The 22,770-nt window shown below is 47.9% G+C and overlaps 1 protein-coding gene across 1 annotated transcript; it reads right to left on the bottom strand.

Moving 5' to 3' along the window:
- Positions 1-1,892: 1,892 nt before the first annotated feature.
- LOC135806846 (uncharacterized) lies at positions 1,893-5,149 on the bottom strand. Its single transcript, XM_065321032.1, has 2 exons — positions 2,626-5,149; positions 1,893-2,300 (listed from the first exon to the last, which is right to left on the bottom strand). Exon 1 carries the CDS (start codon positions 5,144-5,146, stop codon positions 2,645-2,647), a length of 2,502 nt encoding a protein of 833 aa, XP_065177104.1. The 5' UTR covers positions 5,147-5,149; the 3' UTR covers positions 1,893-2,300; positions 2,626-2,644.
- Between the last annotated feature and the right edge of the window lie 17,621 nt (positions 5,150-22,770).

Below are 22,770 nucleotides of genomic sequence, written 5' to 3' on the forward strand. Positions count from 1 at the left end.
CACACGCCACCACACCAGCACACATACCAAACAACACACACACAGGCAGAATCAACCATTTACTTGAAGCTCTGGACATATAATTCGTCTTATGGATTGCATGCGTTGGTGATATAATTAAGAATGAGGTCATTGTTATAATAATCATGACTCATAATGACATCATGACTGGTATCTAAAGGCAGTGTTTATACACATTCTGAATAACATCAAGCTGTAAAACAGGTGACCGTCTAGCAGGATACGTTGCACACATACTACAGAAGCGACATTCCCTGCTAGGGATTTTCCTGACACATTGTACCATTTGTTTTCCCCACGTACCCCCCCCCCCCCCCCCCGCCACATACCCCCACCCCTCGTCCACACACACACACGCATGCACGCACGCACCCCCCCCCCTCCCCCCCCCCACACACATTCTGAGTCGCTAATCCTCGAATACACAATCATGCAGTTCATGTGTTTCTCATTGAGCGAGACGAAGACGAGAAGAGGCATGAGTGTTTGTGACGGGATAAGTGACTTTGCCTTTAGAATCGACTCTGGCAATTTCGACATTTTTATTGGAACTTGTCTGTTTCACTAGTCACAGGTTGACACGGTGCAAGACCAATTTGAGTGGCAGCAGGGTATGTTGAGTGAATACGACCAGCTCACAAACTGGCCAGAGAGATAGACAGTGAGGTGAGCAAGTGTGCATTCGCCCGACAAAAAGATATTTGCCAACATAAGTGCCCATACATGCAGCCACACAAAACACGCACGTGCTCCCAAGCACATACACACACTGAAAGCGGACTCCCGCCTGTTCTATCAACCCGGGCCATTGCTACAATGTCACATTGGCCCTAGAAGGGGTCATACAGAGGGACAGGAGAAATATACCGTGTGGGATCCTACAGAAAATCAAAGGTCTTTTGCGAGTACCCCCCCCCCCTCCCTCTACTGTTGGTCCTACCATGGACTCATCGGTAGTTCACTCGTAATACTGAATCACTACCATACAAGTACAGACACCCCCCATACACATACACATACACACACACTCACACATACACACACACACGTACACTCACACATACACACACACACACACACACACACACACACACTCACACATACACACACACACACACTCGCACATACACACACACACACACACACACACACACACACACATACACACACACACACTCACACATACACACACACACACGTACACTCAACAAACACACACACACACACACTCACACACATACACACAAATACACACATAAACACACACACAGTCTTAAGTCTGTCTCACTGAGCCGATTTTACCGTGTATCACGTGTGGGCAATACAAAGAGGTAGTGCGAAAATATGGCGTGGTGATATCACGGATGATCAAACGTTTGCTTCACATACCTCCTCTCCAACTCCCCCTCCCCCCCCCCCCAACCCACACACATCAGCATCTCCCCCCCCCCCCAAACACACACATACCCTTCCCCCCCACACACACATAGCCGCCCCCCCCCCCCCCCCACTTGCTGGTCCTGCGACGGACACTCGGTGGTTCACTCGTATTACTGAAGAACTACCATACAAGTACAGACCCCCAAACACAAACACACGCGCACACACACCACACACATACACTCAACACACACCACACACACCACACACACCACACACTTACACATACACATACCCGCACCTCTATCCCCTCCTCCCCCCCCCCCCCACACACACACACACCTTCACCCCCCCCCCATCCCACACAGAAACGTTTACACGCAGACTCAGCAGTAATTTTCTCACGATAACCAGGCACTAACAAACCAGTTCATCACACTGCACTCACAATCTGTCATATGAGTTGATGATAACACTCTAACTTACTGTAGTATGCGATGTCTGAGTGCTGCCAACATAGCACAGTGTTGGTTGTGTTCACTTAGGTGTTCATCAGTTTGACGATGTTTGCCACAGAGGTAAACCATGCCACAACGAGGACATGCTTTGATGTTGTCCAGCTCATAGCAGACAAAACATGCTGCTACACGTGGACACCATTCCAGTAGTGCAATGTGGTGATCAATGCTCACTTGGCCTCTCTTGGATTGACGATGCAGGGCAGCAATGAGAGAGACGTATAGTAGAGAATGGTCTCCAGCTTGTGGTGGTAAGTACACAATTCCAGACACTGAGAGACCAGTTGCACAATTGCTTGGCAGGCATCCACTGAGATCATTAACCAATGACTTCAACGCTGGGAATAGTTTGGACATTTCTCCCAGTGCAAAGATCGTATTCTACAGCAAAACAGACAACAAAGAACAGTGTAGAAAAGAAAGTAACTGAGGCCCGTACACTCAAAACAGAGAACGTCATGCACAATAATAACAAATCAGACTGATATAGCGGAAAGCAACACATTCCATTTCCATAGTTTACAATGTTCAAAATTATCACATTCCCCTCTGTGTTCTTCAAGAAATCAACCTTAGAGAGACAGACACTATACAGTAGATAATTACTGAGTACATTGGTTTGCAATACAATGTTCCATTCAGAGTGGAATGTGGTTGAAAAACAGTTATAGTAACCTGAACTGTCAACACTGCACTACCAGCTTACCTCCAAATTGAGCAGTTTTCTAGCCGTCAGTATAAGACTGCATCACTTCCACATCAGGTATCTTGTTCTGGCTACAGTTGTTAATCAGTGCTGTTGTGTGATCTGCTGGATTTGAACCATTACACCATCTCCTGACATAGTCCATCACAATGTTGTAGGGATGCTGTGCTGGTAGAGTGAGACCCATTGGAGTTGTGTGTGCCCTTCCATTAACTATGAAGGATATGTACAGGTTGTAGTACACATCACCCACGTACATGCCCAGTAGTGTGGCTACTGTGTCATCATCCATGGAGTGCAGGTACCGTTGTAACTGAAAAGTAGACACAGTAGTGTGGTCCCCATGGGTATTGACCGTGCGGCTGATAGCAGTTGGTACATGTTTCCACTTGCACAGTGGTATACCCAGTGTTGTAAGCAATGATGGTGAAATATTCCACTCACTGCTACAGGAACTTGACATGACCTTGCCCAGGATCACAGCAATGCATTCTACCAGAAAGTCGTACATTCCAGTACATGAAGGGACTGCACCATCTTGTGATAGGAAGTTGGATGACATCACTCTCTCAGCAAGGTCTTCTACCACCTGTACATTGGGAATATCCTTGTTTAGCAGAGTGGAACAATACAGTTGAATGAGTTTCAGGGCACATTCAGTGACACCTGTTGCAAGACCAATTCTCAGTGTTGTTGTAACACGCTGGTACACCGCCTGCAGACGGGATAGTGTTTCATGGCTAGGCTCAACCTGTACTTCCCTGCAGTTGATGGCCAGAGACATGGATAGCCTGCATGACTCCAGAGAAAGTTGCATCAAAGGTAGCTGCAGCGGTGACCCCACTCCTGTCGGTTCTTGTTCAGATTTCTCCAGGAGCATTTGGGTTCTGGAATCCGAACTCTCAAAAGTGACATCAGAATCTGCAATGCGTTGACGGCAAATACAACACAGGACCGAGGTGCAAATGCTGTCAGCTTGTACAGATAGCGGTGCTTTGTCCAATCTTTGTATCCTGTCCACAAACTCTCCAACAAACATTGCTCTCCCAAACAAGGCAAGTAGGATACCCAACCCCCCTGCTAATCCAGAGAAAGGAAGCAAGTCATCGCCAGACAAAACATCAACAACAGACAACGCCATCTGTATATTCACCCGTTCCTGAAGCAATTGGTAACTCCAGTACATTGCTTCGTCTGCACCACAACCTCTACAGTCATCAACTTCTTTCACAAAGCCCAGGAAATGCTTGCACATTCGCTGTTGGTACATGTGTTGCTTGTCTTCTGGGCATTGGTAACGACCAAACTCGGCGATAAATGGTTGTAACGAGTAGCGATCCAAACACGAATTGTAATCCAGGAAACAAATCTTGATCAACGGATCAAAACGTACAAGATGAACCACACTGGCATCAGTTGCAGGCAAACCCACCATCACACAAGCACAGCCAGATGAGAACGAGGAGCGTAGTTGAGACAGAGCATGGAATGATTCCTTGTCATCCTGTTGTAATGTGTTGTATGCTAATGTCAACAGCTTCAGGATTCGATGATTCGGTTTCAGACCATCGTCGTTGAACACATCAAGACCAATCTTCTTGAACACCGCCAGCAACATGGTTGGAGTTAATCGACCACCTTGTAGAAGACCAGCTGTAATGCGTACAGCAAGTGGGACATTTCCACAATGATCCACTAACCTCTGTGCATCTTCAATGCTCACACTACCTTCAACACACAGACCATGGAGAAGACCAACAGCACAAACCTTTGTCAGACAATCAAGACGGTGTTGTTGTAGTTTAAACTGGGCAGCGTGTAGGTCAAAGTAAACACGACTTGTCAGTAGGACATGAACGTTGTGTTGTAGTCGAAGCAGTCGTTCCACAACATCTTGTAGTTGGAAATCCTTATCTGCACCAGCCTGGATGGCATCCTCGGCATTGTCTAGGATACATAACATGTGGTGCTGGGTACCATCATCATCCCTGCCATCAGTTGATTTCGTTGCCTTGCCAGTAGTCTCGGCTGAAACAGGGTCTGTCTCGAGTCGGTTTTTAATCATTGCCTGGACAGTGTCAACACCAGCTACACCGCGTAAGTCAAAGAACTCCACACGACAACCAGCATTGCGACATACATGTCCCACAGCAATGGCTACGGACGTCTTACCAAAACCAGCTGGTGCCATAAGACTCTGCACTCGTGTAGATGATGATTTGGACTTTGTTGTGAGAATGTTGGCGCTGATCTCTGTTACAATGTCATTCCTGCCAGTGAAGTGTCGGTCTTTGTCCGGTAGAGATGACTGGCTTGAAGTTGTTGATCGTGTTGAATCCTGTGTTGCAGTCAATGTTGCATTGGATGTTGTACCCGTTCTAGTTGCATTGGCGGTTGTTTCAGCTGATGTTGGTTGTTTGAAGATTGGTTCACATCTGTTGGACGTCCATTGTTGGTCTGCCTGACCATCCCCCACTGTGTGCTGTGATGGCTGTGTTTTCTGTTTGCCAACTGTTGTCATGGTGATACCTACAAAGGCAACAGAAAGTATGAATAAACCTAGTGTAAGTTTTTAAACTCTTTCAAAAGGGATGTATGATGTACTTCCTTTGTTAAACGAAACTTTGTTGCATGTTTTTGCAGTTCTGTCAAAAGCATTCTATGGCTACAACACACTTCGCAGAGGGGAAAACAATGCGCATACGAGAGATAGTAGTTAATAGATGTCACACAGTTTGTTTCGAAGTGGTCCAGCTTCTCCCTTCATCTGAATTCGATGACAACTCATTCCCTGCATTGAGTCTGCTTCCTTTCCGACTCCCGTCTGCAGTGCTGACACACTGACAGCTCACGCTCCGTAAACTTTAAAAGATGCCGAGAAAATATTTGATCGTACTTCTTTGCTTGAACTGTGAACTTGACGATTTGCACGGTGCCGCTGTCCGCAGCTTTTCTCTCCGCCGCTCTCCAGAACGACATGGAAGGTGCCATAGCGGCACAACCCAAATTTAATGTGTTTTATTTTGGCAGCGGGGTTCTCCTGCCAGCACGTTTCCAAAGCCTGCAGAACTTCTGAGCTCCTTTCTGGTTTCCTTCGCCATCACTCACACGTCTGTCTCCAGGCTGTAGAAGAATGCCAAGTCGACCGCGTTGACATCGGGGTTTTGTCCCGGCTGAAAAACAATCGGAATGTCGGGTTCTTTCGCTTTCCCTTGCGCTGCAAACGCACGTGCATTGAATTTTGTTGTGTGCGGACACGGACCATCGTGCTGGTACAGCAGTGGCTGGCCGGCTTCTGCCCAGTTCTGGGAACTTCTTAGTGCCACTCGGTCTTCCAAACTAATTGTTACTTCCATTTTCCCAGTCCCAAATGTTCCACATGGTTGACACGTGCCAGCGTCACTGGTCGTGTTTGTTTTGTATCGGATAGGGGGGGGGGGGGGGGGGGGGATAGATCACCAACATGTTTCCCTAAAATACCTATAGAAAGATCATAAAATCAAAATTTCTCAGTACTGGTAGTGTTCTGTGTACTGAGCAATGACAGAGGGATAAGTTTATGTTTGAGAATAACGCCCCGATTTCAAACAAGAATCCCGGGCTTATCTCCTACTAGTAGAGACGTTGTGCAGAGCAAAACTTTGGTTGGATTTTCGCGTCTTGGCTTGCAAATATTTCTGCGAACGTTTGCGCAAAATTTGTATTTTGCATGATTTTCGCTCCAGGAAAGTACACGTGTACTCGCGCTTGTTTGAGAAGTCGTCTACATCCGATTATTTATTTTTGCAAGTGGCAGCGCCCTGCGACGAGAACTCTTTGACTACGTTGTCCATGACCGGACACCCACAGACAAACGGGTTTGCCTGTGCTGTAATCCGGCGCATCAACACCTGAACTTCAAGAAAACAGGAATCATTGATATAATCGACGCTGAAAAGACGCCCAGGGTAGGAGATCGGACATGGTTCCGGAGATGAAGCAACACGGGCTGCCATATGGGAAAGCTAGCACTGGAGGACCAAGCCAAGAGTGTATCTACTGGATTGTGAAAGATGAAGCACCAAACATTGCCTGAGGGTGGTTCACCAATAGTCACTGGTCTGTGATCAGCGGAATTTACTGCGAAAATTTGTTTCACGTTTCCTTCAATTTTCTCGTTCGCAGCTGCGAACGTTCGTGCGAAGTTGCTTCTCGCGACGTCAATCTAAAATTTACGCGAACGTTCGCTCAGCAAAACCTCTCTAGTGGTTGTTGTAGAACTCTACAATTAGTAACAAAGTTATGTTCCACTGATAGCGGATTTTCCACAATGGTGTTGATGACTATCTTGACCTAGTGAGATCTTTTGGAGGTCATTGAATAATGGCTGGTAACTCGGTGCTTAGTATTACCATGGAAATGTCCAAATTTTATGACCGTCGCCAAAGACCTGGTTATAATCCCGTGACTGTTCCGGCAGGACCGCCGGGAGCAGTTATTGATTGGTCCAGCAGTGGCATAGCCTTTCATACCGTCATTGTGTATGATATCATGGCGGGTGCACATGCCCTCCACAGCAGTAAGTATGTGTTGGTGGCCAAAACGTTGGTCCGGTGATAACCTGAGCAAGCGGATCGGTTCCAGTGGGCCTGCAGTCTATCTACCTTAAGAGAGCATGTCTGAGAAAACCAGAACATATGTGCAAGTCGATCTCTCAGATTTCGCTCAAATTTTGCAGGTAGGTTTGCTTTGGGGTGTAGATCGACATTCCAAAGCCCGCGCAAAATCTTTTGAAGGGAACCAAGACATTGGCATACCCCTCAATATTGGCCCAATATTGGCACGATTTATGGGTCTACAAACGAGCCACGGCACAGCGTACAAGAACAAGCTACGAACAAAACTCCATCAAGCCAACATTACCTCACCTTAGAAGAGTTCTTGGGGCAGCACCACTTAGCCACGCCAGCATCCCAGAAGACGAGGGCAATCATCCCTTGACGCCACAAATGATCGTCTTGAAAATAGCCAAATTACAAGCGCTGATAAAACAGCGAGCTACGTCCTCAATTAGCAAACACTAAACACCGGCAGATAGTAGAACACCTCTTCTAGCACTGAGGACATGTCCCCCATCATCCTTTTTGGGTTTTCTTGAAATAAACAATTTTGAATTTTTCCACTCGACCATTCTGAAATACGTCCCAACTCATACCTGCGCAGGAAAGCTCGCCCCTCCGCGACGTCTAGTCAGCAATTTCTACTCCAACACCACTCCCAACGCTGCAGAACAAAGTGTATTGTTGACTCTGACAAGGAAAAGCAGCGATGATCACTTGTCACTCCAAACGACAAGCTTCTCCTTGCGCCAGGCAACATTTTTCGGTGCAACAGTTGATGCAAAAGTGACTGAATTTTTGCGTGTAGTTTTTGGATTTTACTGCAAGAGGAATGATGAAATCACGTGCTTCTTGACACAAGAATGCCAGGTCTCGTAGATCACGGTTCAGCTGTTCCGAGTCACCTTGATCAAGCGCACCTGCACTTACATGGATCACCCGTTGATCAAGATCGGATCATGTGCATCTTGATGTCCAGCTCAAGAGCACGCATGTCGTGTTGTAACACTTCCAGCCGGGACTTTCCCTCAACATGCAGCACACAGACTAGGGCGAGTAGGGTCAAATCACTTTGTTCATGACGTAAGAAATCTGCCATGTCACACCGGCCCATGTGGGCGCGCCACATACCCCATGCAACCAGTGTAGGCCGCGCTGGTCAACTCCAAGCGACCTTGATGGCATGGACAACGGTCATTCCTTGCTGTTGCAGATCTACGTGGATCATCAGCATGTAAACTAGCCGTAGTTCCTGTTGAACCATGTTCGGGATGAGCGAGGTTAGTGTGAAAAAATGCATCCCTGTTCTTACTGCAAGAGGAAATATCTCAAAGAATTCTTGCCAATGCAATACTGCTAGTGCTATAACGATAGTTTCTGAATGTTCTGAGCAGAGCATGCAAGAAATATAACTTGTGCATCTTACCTCCTCCCTCATGGTCCGTTTTGAATAGCGCCTCGGGAACGATCGTGATCATGTGCATTGTGTCGTGCACCAGAAAGCATTATCCTACGTCACGATGCACGTGATTACTTCATTCCTCTTGCAGTAAAATCCAAAAACTACACGCAAAAATTCAGTCACTTTTGCATTAACTGTCGCACCGAAAAATGTTGGTGGCGCAAGGAGAAGCTTGTCGTTTGGAGTGACAAGTGATCACCGCTGTTTTTCCTTGTCAGAGTCAACAATACACTTTGTTCTGCAGCGTTGGGAATGGTGTTGGAGTAGAAATTGCTGACTAGACGTCGCGGAGGGGCGAGCTTTCCTGCGCAGGTATGAGTTGGGACGTATTTCAGAATGGTCGAGTGGAAAAATTCAAAATTGTTTGTTTCAAGAAAACCCAAAAAGGATGATGGGGGACATGTCCTCAGTGCTAGAAGAGGTGTTCTACTATCTGCCGGTGTATAGTGTTTGCTAATTGAGGACGTAACTCGCAGTTTTATCAGCACTTGTAATTTGGCTATTTTCAAGACGATCATTTGTGGCGTCAAGGGATGATTGCCCTCGTCTTCTGGGATGCTGGCGTGGCTAAGTGGTGCTGCCCCAAGAACTCTTCTAAGGTGAGGTAATGTTGACTTGATGGAGCTTTGTTCGTAGCTTGTTCTTGTTCGCTGTGCCGTAGCTCGTTTGTAGACCCATAAATCGTGCCAATATTGGGCCAATATTGAGGGGTATGCCAATTTCATGGTTCCCTTCAAAAGATTTTGTGCGGGCTTTGGAATGTCGATCTACACTCCAAAGCAAACCTACCTGCAAAATTTGAGCGAAATCTGAGAGATCGACTTGCACATATGTTCTGGTTTTCTCAGACATGCTCTCTTAACCCTCTCGCAGTGTAGTGTATTGCCAGGGTCAGCTCTGAATATGATCAATGTGAGTGCATCACCAGCCATGTACACTACCGCCACTACTGCCAGTACTGGTTGATCTGTGAGCTACTCACGCGCGCTTGCAAACAAGTAAGTAGTGACATGAATATTCAACGAGCCCCCCCCCCCCTCTCCCCCTGCCGCCCCCCCCCCCCCCAATCTTCCTACGCCACTGTAATCAAGTGTTGACTCACGATCTGCCGACATTGGCTTCGTCGGATGGTCAGCTTTCCCACTGGCAGTTGCACCGCGTCGCTTCGCCATGGTATTGGCAATATGCTCCGCTACATGAGGCTGGCTGTGTTGAATCAAATTCAGGAATGTACCCACCTGTTCGTCCGTTTTCGTTAGCATCAGCCTCACCACATACTTGGAAAGATCCCACTTCTCGTTTTCCTTGCCTGAGGCAGTAACGTATTCCTCTTCGCTGAGGACATCATTCTCCAGCAGGTCCTCCAAGATCAGTGACACATCTAGATTGGATACCAAGTACTTGATGTTGTACCGCACACTGTCCGGCATTGCGCCGGCAGCAGTCTGTCCACGCCGCCTGGCGTGAATCGTTCTGTCCACAGTGAACAATGGAGAACACCGCACACAACTACACGACCCTCACAAATCACCAGCACTGCAGCAACCGTCCGACAGAGAAAATGCACGGAGAAAAATAATGATGATCTACCGGTTCCGCGTCCACTGCTTGCATTGCATGTAGACCTTTCTGTATCAGCGTCGCGCATGCGCCCCGTCCCCTACTAGCCTTAGCCTAGCTTAGCCTCAGCCTTAGCCTAGGACCATGTAGGACGGCAGGCTAGGTGTTGGAGGACGATCGATCGCGCGTTTGGTGACCGGTGGTAGGTCGGCATGGCAATGGTAGTAGTTGATTCACTTTTCAAGTTTTCTCGCTCTTGCTTCAGTTTCGCCCTTTTACATTGCGTACCGGTGAAGAAGGCTGATGTGGCCATTTGGTGATGGCGAGTTTCGGATGATCGTGGATGCAAGTCCAGGTCACGATACGACGAAGTCCGAAGTAGATCACTGGCTAGCTGGGGATGAGCCAAACCAAGCACCGATTGGCAGCTTGGAAAACCCATTCAAACAAATCCAGACGTGTGTGAATGTTCAACACCAACTCCGAGGCTGTCTGCTATGGTCTTGGTCAACTGGAGGTAGGTTTGCTGACCTACCGATGATGATGGCAACGGTGCTTGCGGACATGGATGCCAGAGTGATCAGATGGCTGGCAACAAAGTCATCACATCTGTGCTGTGCGGACTGGAACATACCGGGAACGTGTGAGTGTGAGTGACTGGCCAGAACAGTGTTCGTTACGAGTATAGGCTTACAACAATGAACTGGTAACGACGGTGTTGGTGAAGGGAACGGCCGATATCTCCAACCTAACCTGGCAACCGTACAAAGGTAGCATCATGATAGCCAGCTTGCTTGACGAGTTTATCATCGCTCGATATCCAGAACCGTTCCAGCAATGAGTGATGATGGTGGAAACAAGGACAGGTGGCAAATGCCCAGCTGGAAGATATGTTATCACCAACGACCTGGTCCAGAACGGAGAAGGGGCAGCGTGTACGGTTGATTCATCCAGTGAGTGGTGTGACTGTCTAAATAAGCACGGAACTTTTACATCTACACATCTACATGTAGTTTATTCCCGTAGCTATCCAGAAGACGTTACTTCAGTAACGTCTGGTGCTAGCCAGGGTCCACACAGCTTTAATTTGGTGTTTGTGTGTTTGTTTGTGTCACGCCTGGCGCTATCCGTATCTGACGCAAAAAAGCATAGGATGTTATAAATTTTTCAATTCTCCTTTTTTTTTCAGGCATATCCTGGGATTCGAACCCGCACTATCGCCCTACATGCATTCCCCCATACACTTCGCATTCATACCCATTCTTCCAAGTTGTTTTACGTTATTATCTTGCGTTTGAAAGCCCTATTTGAATATTGCGGGCAGCAGTATGTGGCCAGCTGTGTTTGATGGTACGGTACGGTACGGGAGACGGTGTCGTATTACCCTCGATCGTACCTGTCCCGTACCTATCCCCTACCGTACCGTGCCATCAAAGACGGCTGGCCACAATGCATATTCAAATAGGGTTTTCAAATGCAAGATCACAATGTGAAACAACTTGGAAGAATTAGTAGGTATGCGAAGTGTATCGGGGGATGCATGCAGGGCGCGCGATAGTGCGGCTTCGAATCCCAGGTTATGTCTTAAAAAAAAAGAATTTTTTAAAGAATTTATAACATCCCTAAGCTTTTTTTTGTCTAGGTCATCAAGGCAAAAAAGCATAGCGTAAGGCCCTGAGCTTCCAAGCTCTCTCGTTCAGGTTATCATCACAAAAACGGAAGGAGAATGTGGGAAAGGGTTAAATTTCGGGAGGAAGTTTGGAGGGTGGCCGCGGCATGTGACTGCAGTGTCTGCTTTAGGATTGTAGGACAGCCGGGTACACGTGTACCTGGTGGAACCATTTCAACCGGGTCGGAGCCGGGTACACATGTACCTGGCGCTGCCGAGTCACATGCTTTAACTGGTTGGTTGGTTAATTTTAATTCGGACAATAAACGGGAACTAGGCCCAATGATATAAAGGAGAATGGATAAGCCGCATTTAGAAAAAAGAGGAGAGGAATTAGAAAATAATTAATTACGAAAGAAGAAGTATCTGACACATACAAGCCATGCAGTCAGTCCTTTCAAAGTTCGAAAGTGTAAAGTACCAACCGGGTCACAGGTGACCCGGTACTATATTTTCAACCGGGTCCAAGCGCCGCCCAACCGGGTAGATTACCCGTCGCTGGAGCAGACACTGGACTGATGCAGTGATGGTGTTTGTGGACTACAAAATGACCTGTGTTGGTTGCAAAATCCAATTCGTGTCTACCACTCCACGCATAATGTCCGCTACATTATGAGAAAAATGCTATCCCTGCAAGGAACTGGTGGGGGTTGCATTTCGCATTTGAATTTTATCAGTATTTCGGAGTTGCCGCTCACGGAAATAAAATCTGAAGTAGGAAAGCCGCTCTCTCTCTCTCTCTCTCTCTCTCTCTCTCACACACACACACACACACACACACACACACACACACACACACACACACACACACACACACACACACACACACATTCTCCCTCCCTCCCTCTCCCCTCTCTCTCTCTCTCTCTCTCTCTCTCTCTCTCTCTCTCTTTCTCTTTCCCTCTCTCTTTTGCTTTGTGTTTATCTAGGGCACTTCACATTCCCTTGTGGTATAAACACATCCACAAGGTTCACCATGAGTGGACCGCACCAATCAGCATCTCTGGGCTGTACTGTCAACCGGTCGAGCATTACCTCTCAAACATATTGCCGGTAATGGCTGGTCTCGTCCTGCTCGGCTCTCACTGTATCCTGCTTCTGCTGTGGGCCTGTATCTCGCTGGCCTCCGTGTCCGTCACACACTGCGGCTTCCACCTGCCGTTCAAGCCGTCCAACGAGTACCACGACTACCATCATGCAAAGTTAGTAGTGTAGTGTGTGCATTCTGCATTGATTGGTAGCTGTACCAATACCCTGCACATACATGGAAGGCGGTTAATGCAAACATCTGACTTGAGCCCCCCCCCCCCCCCCCTGCTGTACCCCTAAAAGGAAATACTCCCTTCCCCAAAAAAGAGAGTTCTGACTGCATGTATAAAGTCACGTGCTAACTTTTCGAAATTTGCACAGAGAAGGATACAGTCGTCGCCAAAAAATGCGACCAATGCACAGTACAGCTACCCGTGGCTGTACGGTCCATGGGTAGCATGCACTGCCACTACTACCGGTAGCTATACTGTACATGGGCAGCATGCACTGCCACTGCTACCAGTAGCTATACTGTGCATGGGTAGCATGCACTGCCACTGCTACCGGTAGCTGTACTGTGCATGGGTTGCATACACTGCCACTGCTACCAGTAGCTGTACTGTGCATGGGTAGCATGCACTGCCACTGCTACCGGTAGCTGTACTGTGCATGGGCAGCATGCACTGCCACTGCTACCAGTAGCTGTACTGTGCATGGGTAGCATGCACTGCCACTGCTACAGGTAGCTGTACTGTGCATGGGTAGCATGCACTGCCACTGCTACCGGTAGCTGTACTGTGCATGGGCAGCATGCACTGCCACTGCTACGGGTAGCTGTACTCTGCATGGGTAGCATGCACTGCCACTGCTACGGGTAGCTGTACTGTGCATGGGTAGCGTGCACTGCCACTGCTAGTGCCAGTGCTAGTGTACTAGCCTAGTGCATGGCACATGCTCTGCCGCCGGGACTGCACTCTGCAGTGCACAGTCTGTGCTGTGCTCAACTCGACTGGAGCAGGCAGAGTGCAGAGCCGCGGACTATTTTAGTTCAGTGCTATGCTGGCAGACTCTCTAATGACTGTAAATGCATGAATGCGATTGTGACAGGCACCATGCCTCTGTACATGTATCCATGGCATTGGCTGGATTTTTTTGGTGACGACTGTATTACTCCCGCAGTCCCTGCCCCCAACAACAGAAAAGAAATACTCCCTGTTTCCAGCAGTTTACTTGCATACCAGTGTCATGGTTGTTGTCTTTTCTGACCATGAATGTTCCTGTATGTATTGTCTGATTCTGATCCAATGCTCTACAATGCCCTCAGTTTGGTGAGTCTGCCATTCGATGATGCCGAGACCTCTGGTCAGTTGAGCATGCCAGACCTCACCAGCACCATCTCACTGCTAACTCCATGCTAGCCCCATGTACTGCTGACTCCATGCTAGCCCCATGTACTGCTGACTCCATGCTAGCCCCATGTACTGCTGACTCCATGCTAGCCCCATGTACTGCTGACTCCATGCTAGCCCCATGTACTGCTGACTCCATGCTAGCCCCATGTACTGCTGACTCCATGCTAGCCCCATGTACTGCTGACTCCATGCTAGCCCCATGTACTGCTGACTCCATGCTAGCCCCATGTGCCTGCCGATGAGTTTGTGTACCTCGTATAATTATAAAAACTGACATTATTTTTGTTTATGTTGGCTGCTGCTATGCAGGTTCAACCACAACTTTGGCATGCTGGGAATCTTTGATTTGCTGCATGGCACGGACAGTGACTTCCGTAAATAAAAGTCGTACGAGCGCCATTCCATGCTACTTGGCACCACCCCAGGCAACGCTCTGATTCCAGACGAACCGAAGAAATGGCAGTAAAGAAGTTAAGTCTGCAGTGCATGTGCATGTGTGCATCCTCACTGCTGTTGCTAGTCTCCTCACAGTCCACCCTTGACCGTCCCATTCTCCAGTTTCAATGCTAGTCTCCTTACAGTCCACCCTTGACCGTCCCATTCTCCAGTTTCAATGCTAGTATCATCACTACTCTACATGTATATGTATTTTAGCATATCCACCATCAATACTGGTCACATGACAAACTACACTTACGTACCCTCACTACTTCAAGTATGCCGCTGATATTATTATTTTTATTCACATAGCTATGGTTTTTTTGTGGCAAATTCACTAGTGGCCTAGCTCAGCCCAATCTGTGTTCTATAATGGGTGGTTATCGACATCACACTGTTCAATCCACCAGACTTATCAGTGTCGACTCTCATAGCCAATGTTTTTTTTTGTGCCACATTCATTAGTGCCCTAGCTATGCCCAATCTATGTTCTATCTTCCAGTCTTATCAGTGACGGCTCTCATAGCCAATGTTCATTTTTCCAAGCCATCACCAAGAAGTTCTTTTTCTTTCTCAGCTAGGCCCGTTCAGAGATTCTTTTCCATTTCAAGTTCCGCCTGTTCCACCACCCTAGACGCAGGGAGAGGAACTGTATTTTCACTAGTTATAAGTTACAAGCAAAATATTGGCTATGACATCACTACTACTTACCGGCTGTATTGCTATGACATCACTACTACTTACCGGCTGTACTGCTATGACATCACTACTACTTACCTGCTGTACTGCTATGACATCATAACTACTTACCGGCTGTACTGCTATGACATCACTACTACTTACCGGCTGTACTGCTATGACATCACTACTACTTTCCGGCTGTACTGCTATGACATCAGTACTACTTGCTCCCAAGTCACTCTGTTTTCTGTACCCGACTACCGGTACTTGATTGTGTCACTATTCAAGGTACTTTATACTTGAACTACTACGCTTACTTCATACAAAGTGTTGAAATATGAAGCCTGAAATCACATGCAGTCTAGGCGTGCCTGTACGACACCAGCATGCCGACACTGCAACTTGCTGTTGGCACCCCCCCCCCCGCGCCCGTTTTGAACACTGTGCCATTGCGCTCGTGGCAAATCTAAATTATCTGCTCATCCAAATCCAGAGCGTGTGTGGCTTGTTCAGGATCTGTACGCACTGGAAACTCTCGGCTAGTCTACCGTCTTTCTGACATTGCCACTTGAACTTGACAATAGAAGCAGCTTTTCCTCTGTGCAGTTGAATTGAGCCATGGTGTTGTTATCTTATTCTTGTGAATCCTTCCCTGAAGCAAATGCTGGTTTTTATACATTCGTGTAATTACTCAGCGCTATTTTCAATATTAATAATAATAAATCCAGAGGGCTCAGACCCCGCCCCCGCAGACGTTACATACTCTTGTGCCTGCCCATGAGCACGGCCAGTGATCTCTGGGTGCAGTATCGCCAGAGAATCATGGTCCGTGACGTTTGCCACCTCCATTTATCTACACTTGAAGGAACTGCTGTCCCTCCAGGAATCCGCGGCCGCGGTAAAATCCGCGGAATTCATGTTTTTTTGAATATTCCGCGGAATTCACAGTTTTCACCGCAGAATCGTGAAAATCACGGTTTGGGGGCAATGCGAGCACGCGCTTCATATTCATGCACATGCACAGTGCAGTGTCCTGTCGCTATTTTGTTGCATTCAAAGTCGAGGGAGTTTTCTTCGTTACTGTATTGAGCCTATCGTGTGTTTTCGACCACTTAATAATTTTTTATTGATACTTGAACATAGCATATAGCCATGTCTTTAGGCCGGTGCAGCGCCGCAGACATATCGCAGTATTGCCGTAGAATTCACGCTTTCCGCCGCATAATGTAGCGATTTGTGGGCGCAGAATTCTGCGCAGAATTTCAACTTTCTGCCCGCGGATTCCTGGAGGGACAGGTACTGTCGTGGGCCTTGAAATCCGTTGAAAAGTCAAGCGGCCACGTGGCGCTGACCTTGCAGCCGTGAGCACAGCTGGGCCATCTTTATGGTGTGTACGTCAACTACTGTGTGTGTACATAAACTATAGTGTGTGTACACGTTAAAAGCAGTATAGGGTGCCGGTCGCGGTCATCCCATCTGATTTCAATGTTCACGACAGTACAGTGTAGATCTTAACCATGATGAATTTGTTCATTACAACACTGCTGCATATTACTGATGGTAACATAATACAAATACTGGCAGAGGTAGGATCCCGTTCATGAGCTTGGGATGAATGGGCACACTTTAGTTTGGCATGCTGTCCCGCTGAGTATGTATATACACACATAACAAACACACGCACGTGCATGCACATCCATGTGCACCTCCCCCCCCCCCCACCACACACACATTCACGTGCACAAACACACACACACACACAAACACGTGCGTGCGCGCGTGCTCGTACGTACACACAAACACATTGGGTTTTGGACACATTGCCATGTTCAGGCAGGATATGTCCTGTGGGCTACTGGAAAGCTGGCCACAATGGGAAACAATGTGGAAGGAGCTGCGGTCTGTGCTTGCCCGGGTCGAACCATGGCTACATTTGCGGCTTCATGCTTTGACGTGATAGCACACAGCGGCTGCAACGGGCATTTCTACATTTGTCACACGAATGCTAGCAGTGTTGCTAGATTTCAATACTGGAGTAAAATATGATGTGTATCTCAAGGGTGATAGCATGAACTTGTATGTACAGGGTATGGCTGACACTGCTATATCAACATGCATTCCAGTATAAACATGTGTAGAGTAGAGTTTTGCAGGTTTAACTGACATAGCGGTAACTATTCTGTACAGTGACTAGTGTAAAAACAGTAGGTGAGAGTAGACATGAACACATTCAGTAAAACTGATACCACAGTAGACTGGACTAGACAGTACATGTAGTTCAGTTGATCATTATATCTACATAGTAACACAACACTGTGTGTGTCATAGACAATCTGTATACATCATGTCTATACAAGTGATGTCATAGTGTTGTGATCAATGACAGGTAGTGTGCTGTTGGAGTATCTCTTACTGCAGTAGCTGCTGGAAATGATCCCTGTCCAGTGCTGGTCACTTTCACCAATCTCAACTGCTAAACACTATCCAGTAGAGGTTTTCAGAAGCTCACCTAGTCCTGTAGATTGTACAACCGTGAGGGTGCACATACACACCACACACACACACATACGCACACACACGCACACCACACACACACGCACACATACACTCAACATACACACACATACACACAAAAACACACACACACACACAAACAAACAAAAAACTTAAAAGTCTGTCTTATTGAGCCAATATTACAGGGTAACACAAGATCAAGAATGGGAAATACAAAGAGGCAATTCGAAATTACGGCGTGATGATGTTAGTATCATGTTACGGATGACCAAAAGTTTGGTTCGCACATCTCCCCTTCAACTCCCCCCCCCCCCCCCCAACCCCACACACACACACACACATCAGCACCCCCACCCCCCCCCCAACACACACACAGACATACCTGCAACCCCCCCCCCCTCCCACACACCTCTATCCCCTCCTCCCCCACATCGGCACCCCCCCCCCCCCCCACACACACACACACACACCGGCACACCCCACCCCCCCCATCCCACACAGAAACGTTTACACACAGACTCAGCAGTAATTTTCTCACGATAACAAGGCACTAACAAACCAGTTCATCACACAGCACTCACAATCTGCCATGTCAGTTGATGATAACACTCTTACTGCCAAAACTGGTCACGTGGGTCTCCCCGGGAGAAGGGAGAGAGACTCAGGCTGCGTTTACACGACAACGCACGGCCAGTTTTCCGTTTTCAGTCCCTCATTTCTTCTTTCGTTTTCGTGCGTTTACATGATCAAAGCTGATCCGAGGTGATCTCCGTTTGCATCGTTTTCGCGCGTCTACACGAGCAAAGGATCCGCAAAAGTTTCGTCATGTGCCAAGTGTTGTCGTGGAAGCACCAATCACACTCAAGGAATAGTTGAAAACAGGCCACAAAACAACACTCGTCACATGACGAAAATTGTAAAAACAATTTTTTGGATTGCCGGATATCCGGATCCGTGTGAACGGCCGAAAACGAAACAAGCGTGGCGGAAAACGAGGCCAGCATACCGTTTCGATTGTTTACACACTCAAATTTATCCGGCAGAACATTTCCGTTTTCAAATAATTAATTCTTCCACCTTGGCCAGCGTTTTGGTTTTCTTCCGTTTTGGCGTACAACTTTTACGTTTTGCTTTTCGAACCGTGTAAATGAACCATGCATCCGAAAGGATTTTGTTGCGTTTTCACCCCCAGCGTTGTCGGGTTAACGCAGCCTCAAAAGGAATCTTGGAAAGAGGAATCAATTGGCTATTTGAACTGCTCAATGGCAGACGCCCCCTGAAACCCCAAAACTCTGGGTGCACTTGGAAAATGCCTCATTTCTCGTTGGCTGACGTAGGAAACAGGCCCGTAGCAGCCCCATTTTGGTTGGTCCGGCAAGATCCGACCTCGATGCCCCCCCCCCCCCCCCCAGCCCACACTCATACATATGCCGGTACATGTACAAAATCATCACAGTACATGATTGTGCGTGTATGTGTATGTAATCGTGACCATGCAGAGTGACATTTGGCGAGAAAAGGAAGAAGGATCTTCTGCATGAGTCAGGAAAAAGGGCATCAGCATGTTGTGTCCGTCCAAACAGAACTTATTGAAGCCTATGAAGGCAAAGCAACAGTATCTAAATGCATGTGATACAAGTACCAAAATGGATCTTTGGAGGAGGAGAAAGGACATTGCAATAGAATATCTTTGGTACAAAGCGGATCTAGAAAGAATTGGGGGGGGGGGGAGAAAAGAATCCATACATTTCAGGAAGTACAGAGTAGGAACATTCACAGACATGACTATCCAGTACTCCAAGGCATGTACATGTACATGTAACGATCATGTCAACTATTACTTGCAAAGAAGTGCAGGAAGTGGGCACAGGAAGTGGGCACATCCACAACTAACTTATTTGGCACAAGCCAGTGGTGAAAAGTGATAATAATTACTAGTATATTATCGTCAGCAGATGTAGTACATAGTCAGTAGCAGTTCACAATGCACTGAAAAGGCATGTGATATACATGTTACAAGATACCGTCACACGTATACCAGTAATTTATAGTGAGTCTGTGCATGTAGATCTACGTGGGTGTTGTCCTGTGCTGTGACCTCCTGCCATGCAATTCCTCCTGCCATGGTACATCATGGTACATGTACATGACATCAAGAGTATGTAACCCCCACCCTCCCGGTTTATACACTTGATACCATGTACTACCTCTACTTATTGCACACATCATCATGGGTGGACATCCTGAGCTGCGCACATATATGTGTGAGCTCCCCCTTTTTTTTTTTTTTTTTTTTTTTTTTTTTGCCGCACATTGGTCCGGCAGCTGCCGGACCTGCCGGACCGCCTGCTACGGCCCTGGGAAAGAAACGAGAAATGTAGTTCATTTTTGTCTTTCTTTTGCATGACGTAACATTTGCTGCTCGCAAATGCGAGATATTAGGAGCATGCGCTCCGGCTGCGGCGCTCTTTTTCTTCTTGCTTTGCAAGTGTAGTGCCCATGCCCGCCCACCCTAGTGAATGGTTATCTTGTTGAGTCGTTTGGATATTTCCGGTGTGCTCAGATTGCAGACTGCAATAATCTTGATGATCTAGTTGAGTTGCTTTAAGCTGTTCATTTTTGTCGCCATGAGTTGACAATACATTTGCTTGCTGTTGCTGCTGTCCCCGGAGAGGCTGTTTGTTGTTGCTGTGTGCGTGTGTATGTGCGTGTGTATGTGAGTGAGGTGTGTTAGGGGTGGGAGCATGTATGGTGTGGCTGCACACAGGAGTGAGAAAGAGAGTAAAATAGAATGATCCCACTTATGGGCTCACCACACCTCAGTAAGTGGGTGAGGACAAGGCGCAGAAAAAGGATTGATGGCATCAGGGTATCCGTCCCGGGATCCAACACACACACACACACACACACACACACACACAGACTCCGGGTCGCTAGTCCTCATACTTCGAAGTATATACAAACAAGCAGTTCATGTGTTTCTCATTGAGCGAGACGAAGACGAGAAGAGGCATGAGGGTTTGTGACGGGATAAGTGACTTTGCCTTTTGAATCGACTCTGGCAATTGCGACATTTTTATTGGAACTTGTCTGTTTAGCTGGTCACAGGTTGACACAGTGCAAGACCAATTTGAGTGGCAGCAGGCTATGTTGAATGAATACGACCAGCTTACAAACTGGCCAGGGAGATAGGCAGTGAAGTGAGCAAGCGCGTATTCGCTCGACAAAAAAGATATCGCCAACACCAGTGCCCATACATGCAGCCACACACGCGCACACACACACACACACACACACACGCACGGGTGCAAGTGCTCTCAACCACATACACACACTGAAAGACTCCCGCCTGTTCTATCAACCCATCGTTACAATGTCACATTGGACCCAGAATGGGTCATACAGAGGGACAGTAGGAATATACTGTGTGGGATCCTACAGAAAATCAAAGGTCTTGTGCGACCACCCCCCCCCCCCCTCCCCCTCCGCCTCCTGCCATGGACTCATGGGTAGTTCACGTAATACTGAGCACTACCATACAAGTACAGCCCCCCATGCACATACACACATACACACATACACACATACACACACATACAACCCCCATCCCCCCCCCCCCACACACACACATCCGCACCCCCCCCCCCCCCCCCCACACACACACACATATCCGCACCCCCCCCCCCCCCCTGCTAGTCCTGCGATGGACTCTCGGCAGTTCACTCGAAGGGCCCGAAGGACAGTCAGGTTCACCTGCTGATGGTGCTGCATGGCGGTCGTCACTGCACCGCGCTCCCAGTAGGGTCCGGCCTGCTGGCGGCGAGCGGCAATACGGATCCAAGTAGAGAGAGGAGAAGCTGGGTGGCGTTGTCGACGGCAGTGGATGCGGCGTGTTGAACTTCCAACAGAAAATCAAAGTCCACGAACTCACCTCTCTAGATCTCTGGATACAAATTACGATCGTGAGGCTCGCGCCTGCTGTTGCCGTGAGTGTTGGTGCTGCGTGGCAGCCATCGCTGCGTTCGCAGTAGGCGGGCGGCGGAGCCAGGTAGAGCGAGGAGCTCCGGAGGGGCTGAATGCCGGTAGGTGACGACGACATTGTTTCAAGGTACAAACAAGGGTCGCTGAGATCGGAATTTGAAGCGTGGAGTTACTTCAGGAAACCTGATGCTGGCGCAAGCTAAAAGTCCACAGTCGACGGTCCACTGTAGACGACAACATTGTTTCAGGCACAAACAAGCGTTATTGAAGTCTGAATTCGGATCGTAGAGATACGAGAATGCAAGCTCGAAAGTCTACACGGAAGGAATTTTGTTTAGGAACACATGTTCCACAAGTTAGTTGCACGCTCAAAAGTCAAAACAGCAATGACATGCAAGAGACATTGTACAGGATCTTGAAGGGCGCGTGCCCACGTGATTCGCGCATGCGCGCAGGTCAGGCCAGCTCGTTGGGCTGGCTGCTAACTCGCGATAGCATGCTAACGCTCATATGTTGCAGTGTAACACAAGATCAAGAATGGGAAATAAAGAGAGGCAGTTCGAAAATAAGGCGTGATGATGTTACGAATGATTAAAGGTTTGGTTCGCACACCTCCCCTCCAACCCCCCCCCCCCCCAAACCCACCCACCCACTCCACCCCCCCCCCCCCCCAAACCCCCACACCCACTCCACCCCCCACACACACATCCACCTAGCAAGGCACTAACACACCAGTTTATCACACAGCACTCACAGTCTGTCACATGAGTTGATGATAACACTCTAACTTACTGTAGTGTG

The sequence above is a fragment of the Sycon ciliatum genome, chromosome 1 (genome assembly GCF_964019385.1).
Source record: "Sycon ciliatum chromosome 1, ocSycCili1.1, whole genome shotgun sequence".
NCBI lineage: Eukaryota > Metazoa > Porifera > Calcarea > Leucosolenida > Sycettidae > Sycon > Sycon ciliatum.